The sequence below is a fragment of the Gallus gallus genome, chromosome 27 (assembly GCF_016699485.2).
Source record: "Gallus gallus isolate bGalGal1 chromosome 27, bGalGal1.mat.broiler.GRCg7b, whole genome shotgun sequence".
Taxonomy (NCBI): domain Eukaryota; kingdom Metazoa; phylum Chordata; class Aves; order Galliformes; family Phasianidae; genus Gallus; species Gallus gallus.
In genome coordinates, this window is record NC_052558.1 from 3,110,338 (window position 1) to 3,127,982 (window position 17,645).

General features: G+C 47.7%; 1 protein-coding gene across 1 annotated transcript; it reads left to right on the forward strand.

The window, feature by feature from the left end:
- The first annotated feature begins 4,251 nt into the window (after positions 1 to 4,251).
- On the forward strand, positions 4,252 to 8,802 carry SOST (sclerostin). The gene is made up of 2 exons (XM_040653287.2): positions 4,252 to 4,521; positions 6,854 to 8,802. Exons 1-2 carry the CDS (start codon positions 4,302 to 4,304, stop codon positions 7,273 to 7,275), a joined length of 642 nt encoding a protein of 213 aa, XP_040509221.1. The 5' UTR covers positions 4,252 to 4,301; the 3' UTR covers positions 7,276 to 8,802.
- The last annotated feature ends 8,843 nt before the right edge of the window (positions 8,803 to 17,645 follow it).

Genomic DNA, 17,645 nt, shown 5'->3' on the forward strand with positions numbered 1-17,645 from the left:
TTTCCTCCTAAAGAAGTGTATGTCTGGCTTACCTCCCAGGGCCAGGAGAGTGCATCTTCCGGCAGTACTCTGCAGATCAAAGCACTGTCTGTATGTGCTCCTTGAGCTGGAACACCACTCACATCCAACCCATCCTCCTCCTGAACAAGGCAAGAACAGCACACAACATATTAGCAATGTACCTCACCAAAGTGCTCCCACTGAGCTGCCTTCTGTGGGTGCAGAACCAACTAAATCTGCTACAACTGGAAGCAGTGGCTGGTTTTGGTCACACCCCTGGGTGTTGCAGGTGAGAATGAGTGTCCTTATTCCCCATACAGCAAATGCATCCTATGTATGGCATCACAATGCAGAGTCCAGGCGAGTGTTTGCTGTTGCTTTTCCATTAGGAGTTGGATTTGGAAGTCTACAACACCACTCTGAAACTACTGTTCATCTATAATAGAGGTCAAACTGGCATTGACAGCAGTTCCCCAGTTCCCTTTTCACAGCCCCCACTCTTTCTCCCACGTATTCTTGTATACCTGGTGCTCAAAACCTCCTCTTTAAATGTAAGGTAAGTAGTGGTATATATATCTATATGTATATACGGCAACAAAAAGTGTTGTGGGAAGGTTTGATGGCACTGACCTGACGTTAAGCTGGTGGCTGAGCTGCTGCCTTACGGAGCTGGTTGTGTTTAATTGCTGCCTGTAACTTTTGAATGGGCAATGATTATATTCCAGTTTTTATCCTTTGGACAACGTATCCATTTCTTCTGTTTTTGGAAACGAGCCCTGTAAGTGGAAGTAGTGGGAGTAATTCAGCTGAGGGCTTTTGGGTTGGTTTTTGTTGTGTTTTTTTCTTCTCCGTGTTTTAATTCCATGCCAAGGTAGCTGGCCAGCTGACTCACCAGATGGAGCTGTAGGCTCATTGTTCCCTACTAAGCAGTCCTCATTGCATCCCTGACCAAAGCTGTTCTGTGAATCTGATGTCTTGGCACCAGCAAGGCGAGCAGCCAGCAGCATTCAGCAGTGCATTTACTGATCTCTGGTAGGAGAATAATACGGCTCCGTTTGCTCTTGGTGACTTAGAGGAGTCCACGCTGTAGCACTGGGGCTGGTGGGTGCAGAAGGGGTTAAACGGCTCTGCAGGATCCCTGGGAGAGAACAGGGCTTGGGCATGGGTGGCTCAGCAGCATTTTGGGAGAGGGCTGCTTGGGAAGAAAGGAAGTCCTTCAGAAGGTGAATTCCTGGGGCAGCACGTACGTGATGGGCCAGAGTTCATAGAGCTCAGGCTGTGCACATCCCTGAGGGTGTGGATGCCCCACAGAACCCCCCCTTAGCCACGGTGAGCACCAGAAGTGACACATGCTGAAACTGACTGCAACAGGAGGGTTATGTGGATGCCCTCACAGCGCAGTGACAACAACAGGACACAAAGCCTGGAGCCCAGAAAGCAGCAGCCAGGGATTCAGGATGAGTACACGATGCTGTTTCACCCCCTCTACCTGCACCCCACTCATGTCCTGGAAGCACAGAAGCACCCACCTGATCCTTAATGAGGCCAAGGGGGGATTTTTTCACCTCTCATTATAGCAAACCCAAACTCAGTGCACTCTCAAAACATCCTTGATAGAAATCACAAACATTTGTTGTTTTTTTTCCCCCTCTTGTGCTTCATTAACAGAGCAAAAATCAATTGTTCCTGGGGGCTGCAGCCTGAACCCTTCCTGCTTGCTGTGCTGTGAGCAGGCAAGCAGCTACAGGACGTGGAAGAATGTGTTTGTAGTTAAGGAATCTGAACGTCCCTGGGGTTCTTTTCTCACTGCTGTCAGGCTGCCCTCACTGAGGTTTTGTGCCAGAGGCGAAGTGCAGCTTCTCATTTTCACCTTCAGAGTTTTGCTTGCTGCTTCTCCCAGCGGGTGATACAGATAAATGTTCAGACAGTTAAGAGAGGGCATCGTTCAATGCTTTGAGAAGCCCTAAGAAGACCTTGACATCTTTTCCTGACGATACGTTGCTGGGAATGCGCTTCGCGATCGCTTTTGGAAATGCTCTCTGTGCAGAAATTAACACAAACTGAGCTTTGATAGACAAAGATGTGCCATTCTGAACACCTTTAAATAGGATAAGAATCATAGAATGGCTTGGGTTGGAGGGGACCCCAAGGATCATCAAGTTCCAACCCCGTGCCGCATGTAGGGCCACCAACCTCCACGTTTCATACCAGCCCAGGCTGCCCAGGGCCCCATCCAACCTGGCCTTGGACACCTCCAGGGATGGATGGGGCATCCACAGCCTCTCTGGGCAGCTGTTCCAGCACCTCCCCACTCTCATAGTAAAGAACTTCCCCCGAGGAGCAGTTAGCAGTGCTCACTGATGATGGGCTCTCCCATTCATCCCCTGGCTGCGTTCCTATAGCACTTCGGAGTGCTGTCCTATAGCACTTTGGAGTGCTGTCCTATAGCACCTTGGAGGAGGTCGCTGTGCTGGTGGTGCTCCTGTCTGAGAAAACACACGGGCTGTTTGGTTCCCATCATCCTCACTTCTGAAACAATTAAAGGAACAAAAGAAATCACACGGCTCTGCTTTAAGACTCACAAGTAGAGCTCAAGAGATCATCACACACGATTTCAAGCATGATTCATTAAGCACCATAGCCCAGCTCGTTTTCAAAGGGAGATAAAACCAAGAACTAGAAATCCTGCACGGATGATTTCCAAGCTGGTGTCTCTCCTTTCTTCAGAATGCATTTTCCCTCAGCGGGTGCCCCCATGGTGCCCCAACACAACGCTCCTTGCTGGTGCACGGATCTGGAAGCCAAAACCATTGATTTGGAACTGTGAAAAATGACGGTTGGAAAAAACCTTTGCAATGCGTCAGAAATTGGGTTTGTGGTGTCTGTGAGACCATCGTTAAGCTTTGCTTTGGATTAGAAGAGGTGTTCTTAATGAAAGAAATGCAGTCCTGCTGCTGCAGCCCATTGCACGGAGCAGTGAGGCTGAAGCTCCTCCAGCTCAGCACACAAACGCCTCCGCTGTGCTGTCTGGGGGTGTGGAAGGGCAAAGAGGTGAAATGCCCTCAGGTCATCACCGCTGTTTGGATGGATTATTTATCATCAGGGTCACCCCCACGGCAGAGCACACCTCCGCTTCACGTTTGGTGACACCTGTTTTCTGTGCCAGGGCAGGGGAATGGTTGGAATGGAATGCGAGCCTTAGGTAACGAGTTCCCTACAGGAACAGGGGGAAACCAGACAGCCCCGACTGCTCCCACCGCTCATGGAGGCAGAGGAGAACTCAGAGGCTGTTATTGACATTCCGAGTGGTCTTTGAAATCGCTGAAGCTCAGTGAATCACTTTGGAATCTCTCCTACATGCACGGGGATGGATGTGGCAGAGGCTGCAGCAACGTGCACGAGTGTCCTTCGCTGCTCTGAGTGCACATTTGCTTTCAGTAGCTGTGATGAGCTCAGCGCAGGGTCTGATCTCACTGAAGGGCTCTTCCTGATGGATGTATTTAACCTGATAGCATCTGTGAACACCACAGAAATATCTGTGGCCTTGAGATGCAGAAATCACCCAACCATCCCCATTGTCATCTCAATTCTGCAAGGAAAAAGAATGCCATAAATATGGCAAAGATTTTGGAACATGATGCGTTAATAACACTTAGGCATAGCTGCCCTGGGCATAAGAGCATCAGCTCTCTCTTTTAGTTAGTTGCATCATGCATAGAAATCATCCCAGCCACATTCTTGTGTTTAAAATAACCTCATGTGCTGCACCCAACCCTTGTGCAAAGCATCAGCTGAAGGAGCAGCGTGCAGCGATCCCACAGGGCATGCATGGAAAGTAAGGGAGCAAAGGGAGAGCGCCTCAGAAAGCAGCACCTGGCTGCTTGCCCTGACAGCCGATTTCTGTTAAATAAAGCAACTTCTCGTTTTGGAAGGAAGCTCTTTCCTGTTTCCTTCGGTGCTTTTGTGGCACAAGACGTCAGACCCCAAAACCTGCAGAGAAAGTGAGGCTGCAGTGCACGCTGCCCCCATCAACCCGCACTGCTGCCAGCCACAAAACCCGACAACACGAGGAGCTTTTAGGTGGAAGTTGTAGAGTCCTGTCAACCAAACCACCCCCACGCACCGTTCTATTTCACACTGACAAAAGCTGAGATGAATGAGTTGCTGTCTGGCCCTTCCCACTTTGGACAGCCATTGGCTGGCTTGGTTCTAAAAAGGATTTAAAAAAGGGGGAATGATTTGCCTGTCCCTGGGAACTGAGGCTGTCAGGGTGCCGAGGAGCCGACCCGTGGGCTGCCACCATGCAGATCTCCTGGGCTGTGTGCTCTGTCTGCGTCCTCATCCAAATCGCATCCCGGGCAGCTGGAGGGTGGCAAGTGTTCAAAAATGATGCGACAGAAATCATCCCCGAGATCACCGAAAACACAGAGACCCCAATGGAGCAGATTTACAGCAACAACAACACGATGAACCAGGCAAAGCACGGGGGAAGGCACATACAGCAAGCTCCGGACCCTAATGGTAAGACAAATCACATTAGATTGCTGTTTTGGACCCTAATGGTTTGCAGGAGATTAGGCGATATCAGAACCTGTTTTTTAGTCAGATAGGTGTGGGAGGGAATTAAAGGCTGATTTCTTGGTATGGAGGAATCGGGGTGGTGGGGTCTGAGACCCCCAGCAGAAGTGGTGCTCAGCTGGGTGAGCTGTGCTGCTCCCTGTCCTTTGCTAACAGTGGATTTTCAGCTGGATTGCAGGAAGCAACAGGAGTTAGAGCTCTTCCAAGAGGAATTCATGCCCAAGTGAGTGGGAGAGGACCCTCTTTGGCAGAGGTTTGGACGTAGGTTGGCTACTTCATAGATTTACTGCCTTTGGCCAAAAGTCTGACGTTCACAATGATGCAAAACAGCAGCTTTGGGAGGAGGAAAGGAAGGCAGAGAGAGCAAAGGAGTTTTAGAGGGAGGGCGCCTGGAAACAGGGCAAACTCAGTCCTTCAGACCTACACTTGGCTGTCAAATGCACGTAGCAGCTCACCCAAAGCTCACCCCATCACAGGGGTCAGGAGGGACTTCGGGAGGTTAAAACCAGATAATATTAAAAAAAAAAAAAAGAGAAGTGATGGTATTTTGGAGTGCTGCATTGTAGGTGTCTGAAATCCCCCAGAGGGAGCACTGTGCTTCCTGCAGGCGGCCCCACATCCCCAACTCAAGGCAGGTTGGTCCTCATTTGGAGCCTCTGACTGCTCTGATGTCCACTGGGGTCCATCCCACTGAAATGTGTGTGGGGTTTGGGGTGAAAAGGAGGGAGTAAAGGGTATGTACTGGACATGTATCAGGGTATGCAATAGTCTTGTACACTTATTTTTATGTCTTTAACATAAGGGATGAAAATGCTGATCCAAAAGCAGGCAGACCTTCCAGGGACACACAAGGTTGCAGAACAGCATCAGTAATCTTGCAGTTTGTGCAGTCTGTGCATGTACAGAGCAGGTGACATGCACAGAAAGGACTGGCAGACTCAGGCTTCCATTTGCAAGCTGAGGATTTCCATCACAAGTTGTGCTCATGACTCTAAATTATACCTTCTCCCTAAGAGGAGAATGTCACCGTGTGTTCCTCTAGATGGAGGTATTGATAAACACCTCCAAAAACCAAACTGCGTGTGTTGCAAGCAGGTCAAGGAGCAGAGCATCCCAAGTGGCAAAAGAGACACCTTTGGAAAAGGGCTATTCCTACAATAAGAAAGTTTGTGTAAATCCTGAATGCTAAAAGATTTCTATTTCCTGATGTTTCGTTTATCTATAGCTATCCAATAGGAAAAAAATAAGGGGGGAAATACGCCACGGAGTTCCTAATCATCAGAAAGGTGCCTCTGAAAGGAAAAGATGTGGGATGACCACAGAAAGCAGTAAACTTAGAGAACGTTATGCCTGAAGAGTGGAAATTCCATAGCAGTGCTGATTTCCCTCACCTGGAATATTAGCTCAGTGTCACTCAAGGAACACTTCCCTACTGCAGAAGAGTTTAAATCTGGAGGAACCTCTGAGGTCAATAGAGTTGAACCAGAGCACTGGGGAAGGCTTTGCCCATGGTAAATGAAGCCAGTGGAACTCCTCGTAGAGTAAGTGCTGGTGTTGGGCCCTCCCTGAGCTCACTGTTCACCAGCACAGCCCTGTGTGGGGTTTGCCTTGTGGTGGGGGCAGGCGTGGATTCATCAACCTGTCCATGGTGGTTCAAGGGTCTCACAACTAGAGCAGCCTTGGGGTCTTTGGAGACCTCAAACCCATCATTCAAGGTGATTGAATTACAGTGTGGTTGGGTTGGAAGGGACCTTACAGCCCATTCAGTTCCAACCTTCTTGCCATGGGCTGGGTGCCCCCAGCAGCTCAGGGAGCCCACTGCCCATCCATGGCCATGGGCACCTGCAGGGATGGGGCATCCACAGCTTTGGGCAGCACTGCCAGCATCTCATCACACTCCGAGCAAAGAATTTCCTCCTCTCATCTGATTTGACTCTCCCCTCTTTCAGTTTAAAACCATTCCCCCTTGTCCTGTCACTATCAGACCACATAAAAATCACTCTCCATCTTTTTTATGAGCCCTCTTTAAGTAGTGGAAGGCCGCAATGAGGTCTCCCCACAGCCTTCTCTTCTCCAGGCCAAACAAGCCCAACTCTCAACCTGACTCCATAGGAGAGGCGCTCCAACCTCTGAGCATCCTCATGACCACCTTCAGACCCTCTCTAACAGCTCCACATCCTCCTCACCACTGAGGGCTCAGAGCTGATGGCTCTCAGGTCCCCTCCTTGTGGATGGGAAGGCAGCAGCCACACACTCACACCCTTCTCCTTTGCAGATGTCTCCGACTTCAGCTGCAGAGAGATGCGCATCACCCGCTACGTGACGGAGGGGCCGTGCCGCAGCCTGAAGCCCGTGAAGGAGCTGGTGTGCTCGGGGCAGTGCGTCCCATCCCACCTCCTGCCCAACTCCATCGGCAGAGGGAAGTGGTGGAGGCAGAACTCCCCGGATTACCGCTGCATCCCGGCTCACACCCGCACGCAGCGCATCCAGATGGCGTGTCCCGAGGATGAGACTCGGACTTACAAATTCCGAGCTGTCACAGCCTGCAAATGCAAGCGCTACACTCGGTACCACAACCAGTCCGAGCTGAAGGACTTTGGGAAGGAGCCCTCCAGGCAGCAGAAGAACAAGAAGTCGCGTCTGTCCCGAGCCAGGAGCAGCAAACCGAACCAGCACGAGCTGGAAAACGCCTATTAGGAGGTCGTGCCAAGTGATGCAGCCCAGCAGCTCTGGATGATTTATACCATATCCAATGGCACACGCAGACCGAGCACGAGGGTCTGACTGCAGGCGGTTCCAATTCCTTCTGCTACGCTGGGTCTAAGGCTCACATAGTCAAAATCCATCTGATGATAGCGGTTATGGTCTGAAAAGAATGAGATAAACCGAGCTGGTGGGAGCAGCAGCTACGTTCAGTCTGAGAGGAGGGGACACCCTGGGGGTCAACATGAGGCCACCTGGCTTGTACAAGGAGAGGGAGGCGAGGCTGTTAGGGTGACAGTCACATCATACCCGGTTAGGAGTCGTTTTGCTTGCTGGACATAGAAGAAATGCCACATCCCTTTCCCTTTCCTGAGTCCCATGGTACAGGACAAGTGAGGTGGGGCACTGCACTCCCATGGATTGGGGAGGTTGGGGATGGGGAGGTTGGGGCTGGGTCTCAGCTGGAGCCAGACTGCCAGAAGGGAACATCCTCAGCCAGGTGTCCTCATACCCCAGTGGTTTCCTCCAAGAAAGAAAACCAAAATACGACACTTGTGCTCTCACAGGCATGACCAACCCATGTCACACTTCTAATTAGGATGCTGTAGGGTCAACAGGCTCAGAACTGAGAGCTGACAACCAAACCATCCTGTTTTTTTAGGAGCAAGGCTTTGGTTTAGAGACAGTTAAGAGAGCTCTCCTAAGGGAAGTGGTTTTACGAAAAGGATGCTCCTCTCAAGCAAGATAACCTCACTGATGTTTGTCCTGCTAATGACGTGCACAATTTAACATAAAAAGATACTGATTAGTCCTTATTTCCTAGTACACAACTGACTTTAGGATCGACCTAGATATCTCAATGTACATCTCATATTCTGTAGCCTTTGAATTACTTGGCCATACACCTTGTAAAGCTAAGGCTGTGCAAGCCAAGTTCTAGGAGAAGGGTTCTGCATGAGAAGTGGGCCTCTGCTAATCTGGAAGTCATGCGTTCCTTTAGAAAAGTCTTTGTTATGTGCAGCTCTGGTACGTCTTTAGTTTGACAGCAACTGTACTTCTCAACATTCAGACTGAAGTTTGTGTTTTCCATTAAAGAATATTACTGGGAAGCGAATAGCCACACGCTGTACATATCCTGTAGAAGAGCTAGGCCTAGCATCAGGTGAACACAACTTGGGATAAAGATGGTTCCTCTCTGTTCTTATTTTCTGTCTAGAGCTTATGCAGAGATCATAGCCAGTATGACCTTATGCAGAGATCATAGCCAATATGACCACAAATAGCCATAGACTATGGCAGTTGGCCGTGTTGATTATAGATTTTGCAGTTATTTTATGTGGGGCCAGAATCTAGAGAGAAAAGCTATTGTTTCAAAGAGTGAATTATGTATTTATTTTGTCTCAAAAATTATTTATGCAACGTTTTCCCATGTAGAGAATGAGAAGTTATACTGCTTGAAAAATGTTAGTCTGTTATTTTGAATTTTAAATACGTTGGTAATAAAGTAGAAACAATGATTAATTATGGGAAGACTCATTGATTTGCAGCTGCAGTACGGGGCTGTTTGCTGTAAAGGCAGTGAATTACAGAACTGGGGCTTGGCTCCAGCCTGGGACATACATTTCTATGCTACAGAGCACCGAGATCCTTAATTTCCAATTAATAAATGACACATCACTAAGGATTACTCCATATTGGAGCTTCTCATCCCTGGGCATGATATTTCTCATGGAAACATTATCTTGGGCAGATGTGGAGCTCAGAGCCCCGCGTCACTATTTTCATTTCTACTCCCCAGGGAAAGAACAGCTCAGCAGATTTCAGATCCCCACCTCCTCCCAACAACACCAATTCCCAGGTTCACAACCTGGCAAATCCACCAAAAAACCCAAGGAGGCCACTGACTTTCAATCAAGAGTTCTTGACTGACATCTGATTAGAATCATAAAGGTTGGAAAAGGCCTCTCAGATCCCCAAGTCCCACCCCACCCCATTGCCACCATGCCCACTCACCGTGTCCCTCACCGCTTCACATTTCTCTCATTGAGAGACAACAAGCAAGAGCTGCAAAGCAGATGTCCATTTTTAAGACAACAATGCGGACCAATGCCTATTGCAATTCAGAAGGCCACCTTCCACAAAAAACAAAGGCGTCTGCCCATGAGTGCATGCTGGGTGCAGGTCTTTCACAGATGAAGGGGCTGCTGCAAGTGAGCCACCAACACCTTTCTCCCTAAAGATCTCCCCACAAAAAGAAAAACCCAACCATAAAGCCAAACCAAAAAAAAAAAAAAAGGAAACCATCAAGAAAAGAAAAACACCCAAAACTGCCATCATGCATTCCCTTCTACCAGATGTGCAGACATATCCTGCTGTTAAGCTGCCATTCAGTATCTTGCACTTTTCCGCCTTACAACTAGATTTCTGTGCACTGGAAAAGCACTTACAAGAACAGCTAGAGCAGCACGAAAGATAGAGGTGTTTTAATTAACCCTGCCTGTGTTTGCTGGAAGCATTTCCTGGGCACGTGGCATCCATGGGACAAACTCAGAGTAACACACATTCCCAAGGGACTTTTGTAATGCCCAAACACACCCGTTATGTTCAGTGAAAGATAACCTCACAGGCAGCTGAAATCCACCTGGTGCCAATGGTTCTGCTTGAGGCTGAGCTCTATAATTACTAAGAGTGTCACTCCATCCATCCCAGACCCAGGCAGCATCTCATGCAAGAGCTCCGCAGCAGTGCCCGAGGAAGTCAGCCCTGAGAAATACAGGAGGAAAAGCAGAAGGGATAATCACATACTGTTTTAGCCACATGGCATCAACTTGTAATTAGCTTGTTGTACTCAATGAGCAAAGTACACGGGAGTACAGAATGACTTTTCTGCAGTAAACAGGTCTTAAATTAATATGGAACATATTTATACGTAGCTTGAGTTTGGATTGGACATAGGGTACATCTGAACAGACTGAAAGCCCTGTGGTAGGCAGGTAGTGAAAGCCCACCTTTACCTAACCCATGTTTTTGGGGAAGCCAGCCCAGGTTATGCTTTCATAGAATCACAGAACCATTCAGGTTGGAAAAGACCTCTAAGATCCCCACGTCCAACCCATCCCCACTGACCCTCAGTGCCACATCTCCATCTCCACAGTTCTTGAGCACTCCCAATGATGGTGAGAATCCCTTTGTGCCACAAACAGCCATCCCAGGTGGGGCAGCTGTGGCTTCAATCACTTTCTGCCATGGCTTGGCAGTTCCAGTTGGGATTTTCCTGCCACTTGGGTGCTCTCTATTGAAATTATCTCCTTCCTAAGAATCTGTGCAGCCCCCAGAATGCCTTTTGGTGCCTGGAAGAGTGATGCCATCATCTCCATCCCAAAGGATGGAAGATCCCAAAGGATCCCCAGCTCCTCACTGAGCTACAAACCCAAATTCTTGCACCCCCATGCTGAAGGTTTCCACATCAGGCTGAGTTTCTGATATCAGCCCTCAGGTTGAGCTTTTATTTCTCCACTGCCTTCCAAGCAACTTAAGATGTGCTCTCAGCCAAGGAATTAAAGTGTATTTATTTAGTGGTTATCAAGACCCTAAACTGAGCAGACATCTTTATCACCTTGCCAACAATTTAATGCTTGTGGCATGAGGTTAGTTCGATGCCTTAAAAAAAAGCTGCTCAGCTCTGACTAAATAAATAAGTGAAGTCATCCTTCATTCAGGCTACCAGATTCTTTGGTGCAAACACTTCCCTTATGAGAGGCCTTGGGACATAGTGGCTCCTCTGAGACTATTTCCATCTCGATTAGATTCTCTAATCTCTTCTTCCTTCCTTCCTCCCATCTATTTCCTTCCCTTTCACTATAAAGTGGCCACTATTTAACACTAATGTTCCCAGTCTTTTAGAACAGGCTGGGTATTTTTTTTAAACCAGAAATAAGGCTTAATTTAAGGTAATTACTCTTCCATTTGGAGGGCTTTGCTATTTGCAGGGCCTTATTTTTTTTTTTTTCTATTCAAACTAGCAGAAGTTGGTTCTAAAAGTGACCGTTTTCTGCTAAAATTGTGCTTCACTCGTTATGAATTTTTGGGTGGCTGCACACAAAAGTACTGCTCTCAGGAAATGGTTACCAAGGGGAGAAGGCAGCAGCCTTCCAATGAAGGGAGGAATTGCATGTGGAATTTCAGCCTGCTCATCATTCACACGGGCCTCAGGACAAACTTGCCTTCCGATCAGAGGTGTGAAGGTCTTCCTACTGAAAAACAATGCTTCTCCAGACTGAGTTTTAATGTTAACATCCACAATGTGGCATCAAGAGGTAGGAGACTGTTGTGAGGATTACTGTTTGCACTTGCAAGTGCCGTAACAGCAGTGCAGTGAGAAGTGGAAGGTGTTAATGAATGGAAACATCCAGTGGAGCACAGATCAGGGACAAGGACAGGTGAATAGGACAACTTCACTGGGAAAACTGGCATCACTGCAGAATTTGAGTGTCATATCCTCAGACACGTCCCTCCTTTCGAGCTGGAAATGCTGTCTGAGCAGAAGGGAAGGATTTCAGATAGTTTTCCATGATTTGGGAATGCTTGGAACCAAAGGGCAGGCAACTTCTGCACCGAGCTATCAACTCCATCCACATTCAGCATACTCTTAACCTACATAGCCCTCAAACATGTAATTATCTTGGGAAGCAGTAGTCACTCTGTTTACTGAACTGCACCAGCATCATTCTGAAGTACAGGTTTCACCCAGACATTATACTTGATGACTTGGATTTGCTCATATTTCTCTGCAAGCAGCAATGAGAATTTAACTTTGAATATAGAGATGGGATCTGCTACGTAGCAGGCAAACAGATGGCCCAAAAGGAGGGGAAATGATGTGCTGAAGGTCTTTTGGTATCTAAAGGGGGGAATGGCGTTAAGAAAGAAGGGGACACATCCTCTATCAGGATCTGTTGTGATAGGACAAGTGGTTTCCAACTAAAAGGAGGGGATTTAGATGAGATAGAAGGAAAAAGTTTGTCCAGAGAGGTGGTGGGTGCCCCATCCCTGGAGACAGCCACAGTCAGGTGGGTGGGGGTCAGAGCTGTGGGTGCTCCCATTCATTGCAAGGAGTGAGACCAGTTGGCCTTCAAGGGTCCCTCCCAACTCAAAGCACTCTATGACACGACTCTATGAAAACCATCGGGGACATTTCATGTTATTTTAGTCATGGAGGTCATTGCACTCCTCTAGGAAAAATAACTGATGTGTAAAGCATCCACGGTAGATAAATTATACTAAATGAATACGTGCTAGAAGAAAACCTGCAGGTACATTAGGAAAACATCCAGGCTACAAAGTTCTTCGTGTGCCCAGCGAAGGCAGCGAGGGCTGTGCAGTATAAATATAAAGTAATAGCAGAAGGAAATTAAAACAAAACCAAACAAAAGCAAGTTGAACCTTCTGGAACTTCCAAGAAAAACCAAAGCCTCAGCCTGAGTGCAGCACGCGATGCCCTGAGCAGTGAGGGCTGTGCAAGATTTAATTGCAGAGTGAGCGACGAGGCAGAGCCCATCCCAGCAAGGGGAGAGGATGGACTTAGCTGCTTTTTTTTTCCTTTGAACATCGATTTTTTTTTGCTATCTCACATGGGGATATGGTTTCTTATATAAATATATATAGCAAGATGTTCCGCATTTTCTATTTTATTTTATTTTATTTTATTTTATTGGGAAGTGTTTTTGATGGCTGTGGGAGTGATTCACATGTGTTCAAAAGGAACCTCTGTGTGTGAGTGCTGTGGGGTCTGGAAGTGCTGCTCTGGGGCAGTTGTTACTCCGCTGTTGCTCTTCTTGCTGTTTTCTGTACCACCGTTACTGGGCTTTTTTTGCATTGCCAACTGTAGATCCCACTTTATTCTTCACACAGTGATCCCAAAGGGCTCTTCCAATTACTGGAGGTTGACCACTGCAGTGTAATTCCCATAGAATCCCCTATCCACGTAATCATCACTGCTGATGACATTCTCCACTCCTGAGTTATTCCCACCTTTGGAGTGAAAACAGATGCAATCCCTGAGCAATTAAACCAAACCTCCTTTATTGCCACTCACCCAGGAACCCTCTATGGGCAGCACTCAGAAATCTGTGGGGCTAACCACAGCTGCACACCTATCTCAGTGAAATCCACCCCTCTCAAACACTTGGAAGCCTGATTCTCATTGCCACCATCCTAACCATAAAGAAGCTATGAATACAGCACTAACCTTTCAAGCTAGAGAAAGAGCAATTCCTTAATGATATGTCACAGTTAAACCCAAATCCACCATTCACTACCATATCCTAACCTGATTCACCTTCTCACTACTTATCCAACCAAAACATTCACCTCCACGAACCCCCATCAAATAAAACTACACCAACAAAACCCACCCCTTGGACCTGACCATGAACTTAAGCTTCTTCAACCAATTTTCAAGACCTTACCTTCTAGAAATGTTACTAACCCTCATATCTTTCCTGTTCCCAGCCCTCCTATTCTCACCACCTTGTGATCGATGAATCAACGATTGCTTTTCAACCCGACAATTATCATTCACCCACCTAATTACAAAACAACTAATAGCTCCCCTAAACAAAACCGGCCATAAAGGAGCACTCATCTTAACCTCACTTCTACTCCTACTCCTCTCAATCAACCTCCTTGGCCTCTTTCCGTACACCTTCACCCCAACTGTCAATAAACATGGCCCTAGCCCTCCCACTATGACTTGTCATCCTACTAACAGGCCTATGTAACCAACTCTCAGCCTCCCTTGGCCACCTAACCCCTGAAGGAACCCCCACACCACCAATCACAGCATTAATCATAATCAAAACGACCAGCCTACACATCCCCCCAGTAACCCTAGATGTACATTTAACAGTGAACCTCACAGCTGGTCACCTCCTTGTCCAACTCATCTCCACAGCTACAACCATCCTATTACCAATAATTCCCTCCATCTCCATCCTAACAGCACTCATCCTCTTCTTACTAAACACCCTAGGAGTAGCAGTAGTGTGAATCATTACATAGTTTTAAATGCACAAACTTCCAGTCCAGAGTGTTTCTTTGTGCCCAAAGGGGATAGGCTACCCAGAGAGGCTGCAGCTTCTCCATCCATGGAGAAATCAGCACATCCCTAAGGGATACAGATATGAAAGGTAGAAGTGAAGAATAGGGCAGATGTATTACAATCTTGGGGCAATTTTTACCTTTTTTTAAGGAAAAGGAGCTGGGCTATTGGCAAGTGGAATCAGAAAACCCAACATGGGGTTGGTTGGTTGACCAAAGCTTGGAGCCCTGCATGCTCCTGGTGCTCTGTATCCTAAATTACAATATCTGGCAAGAAAAAAAAAACAATACAGAACAGAACACATTTTTTGCCTTTGATTCTCAGTTAAAGCGGACTGAGAAAATCCCTTTATAATTGGTTAATAGTTCACGGGGCTAAAATTGTTGTTGTAGCACAATCTGTGGGAACAACACAGGAGAAACATTTCCTGCAGAAGGAATGCCGAAGTTTAATTACTGCACATGGCATGAGAGAGGATTTCAATGTTTCAGGCCCCGTGCTCAGGCAGTTACTAGGGAGCTGGCTCGTGCAGGAATACCTCTGCCATCCCCTAATCTCTGCTGTGCCCGAGAACGGTGGAGGGGCCCCATTCTCAGGGTGGGAGGAAGGAATGCTGCACATTTTGCTTCCCCAGCCCTTCTGGTTGGCGTTGCTACACCGGGTGCTTTAATTAATAACTGTCGACATCTTGTCATTTATCATTAACGAAACAGGAGGTGGGGACCTGCCATATGCATGCTGTACAAATAAATTAAAGTTTTCTCCAGCAGTCCCGTGGCTCTGCTGCTGTCAGTCGCCAGCAGGGTCCTTCCTGCAGCCCCCATAGCAGCTGGCTCTCAGCACAATGTGAAACAAACTGATGGAAACAAGGAAAAATGCTTTCTGATAAGGGTGGTGGGTGCTGGCGCAGGTTGCCCAGAGAGGTGGTGGATGTTCTGCCCATGGAGAAACCCAAGGTCAGGCTGATGGGGCTCTGAGCACCTCTCTGAGATATGGGTGTCCCAACTCCAACCCAACTCAAACCGTTCTATGAAACCCATGTCTTGTAGGGAGCACAGGGATGGAAGTCATGATGAGCCGTTTGTGATTAGATTGAGATGAACAGCAAGGAAGGAGGTTTTGGGAACGGAGATGTGCACAGAGGTGGGTTCTTGAGATGGTGGGGAATCACAAAAGCGTTTGAATCGTAGAATAGCCCACGTTGGAAGGGACCATAAGGATCATGGAGTCCAACTCCTGACTCCATACAACACCACTCAAAACAGGGGCACCCTGAACAGGTGCTCAGAACCCCGTCCAGCCCAACCTTGGGTGTCTCCAGGGATGGAGCACCCACCATATGATCCAAGACCAAATCCTGCAGCAGGGCTCTTGAGTTCCCCGTATCAAAACCATCAAAGGGACAAAAAGGGCCGGGCACCGGAGAGACCCAACAGGAGGAGCACTCCACACATCACCCAGAGCAGAAGGCCATGCTGGAGCCTGGGGGTCGCGTGGCTGAACCAGGAGAGCATTTTAACCATACAGCCCTTCTGGCCGCAGCTAATTGCCCTGTTTGGCTGGAGCCAGGCTGAAATAGCACCAGGAAATGAGCTCATGATGCACGGAGCCTCGTCTGCAGGTGATAAGTAAGGGCCCAACAAATTAATCTCATCAACTGCATTCATCTTCGGACGCTGCTGTGTGCCAGGCCACAATGTGTGGGCTGAGGGCTATTTTTTTCACGTCTCTGCCTTAAACGGGTGGTTTGAATGACCATGATCCAATTCTGTGCTGTCTGCGTCCTCAGCTCTTCTTGCAGAAGTGGCCAGGAGCTCTGGGCTGTATCTCATAGCCAGGAGACAAATTACGGTGCTGACAGCTTGCTGTTGTCAGTGTGCTTTGGATTACACACTCTGTAAATCTAATGAAGTGAATTTATTGGTTTCCTTAATCTTTTCCTCCTTAACGCCAAGCATCTTCATTAATAATTGTAATTTAATCACTGACGATGCCATTCAGAACGCACTGCACTCTTTAAATGCATTCCTCACCATATTATTAAGTTCTTGCATGATCAGAAGTCACATCTATGTGAAATGGAAAGAAGTGTTGCCTGAGGTTCAGGGATGGGATTTAAGAGCTGGTATGCTATGAAAAAAGGAAACCAACACCCATAAAAACCACATTAATTCCGAGAGAAACACCACCCCCATTTTAAAGAGGGTTTTTTTTTCCTTCCCTCCTGAAATATGCATCCAAATGGTCAGTGCATTGTGCTATTATGCATATGCTTTGCAGCAGAAAGAACCAAGCCTTGCAGCCCTCTCCCTTCCTCACACAGCCCCGCTCCCATGCACTCTGCCGCATTCCCTCTTTCTGCTGTTCATTTTGCACTTAGCAAAGAGAAGGTTTTCATTTCACCAAACCTACTATTTGTTCTCCAACCGCTCATTTGAGGAGCACGAAGTCTGTGCACAGAGTCTAAAGATAAGTCTATGGGGTATGTGCCCAACACGTGCCCAGATCACACCCTGCAGTGAGAAATAACCATTGCACTGCAGTACCAGAGAGCTAACAGATGAATTGCTAATCATTGGTGAATGATAAAAAAAAAAAAAAGCTTAATAGCAAACAAAGAATACCTGCAGCATCACTTGTTTTGCCACTTTGGTTTCCTTGTGCTGCAAACAGCAGTGAGCAATTCGTTGCACAACCATGTGTGCACGAGGGATGCACCAAACAGCTGCTCCCAGTGCTCATGCAGTGTCCAGATTCCCTTAAGCTCATGCACAGAGCCTGTGCCAGCACGCTGGGAAACGTGGAGGTGATGGCAGAGCTGCTGCAGCGACAACACAGCTCTGCAGTACAGCATTGAACCCAGATTCAAAGAGAGGTAAATGCATACAAGCACACTGAGAGGAAAGGGGAGAGCAAAGCTCAGAAGCCGCTCCGTTCATCAGCAGGCACACAGTGTTTTCAAACAGACTGCAACTACAGCAGCTGGAATTCACTATCAGGATGGCGTGTTTGGGTTTAATCCTATGGGAGGCGAACACTCAGAGGGACAAATCCATTCTCTGCCTCATTCCTTCTGCTGGACCCGCACCCCCAGTGCTGCCTGGAGGTGCTCGCAGCTCCCCTGCATGACAAGTGGCCAATTTGGCTCCTGCAAGAATTCCTGCCTTCAAACCCTAATTATCACGCTGGCGCGGCGCAGTGGTTTCCTCCTTGTTTGTATTTACTCACAAAGTCCCTCCTGCACGGGCTGCTGTGATAAATATAA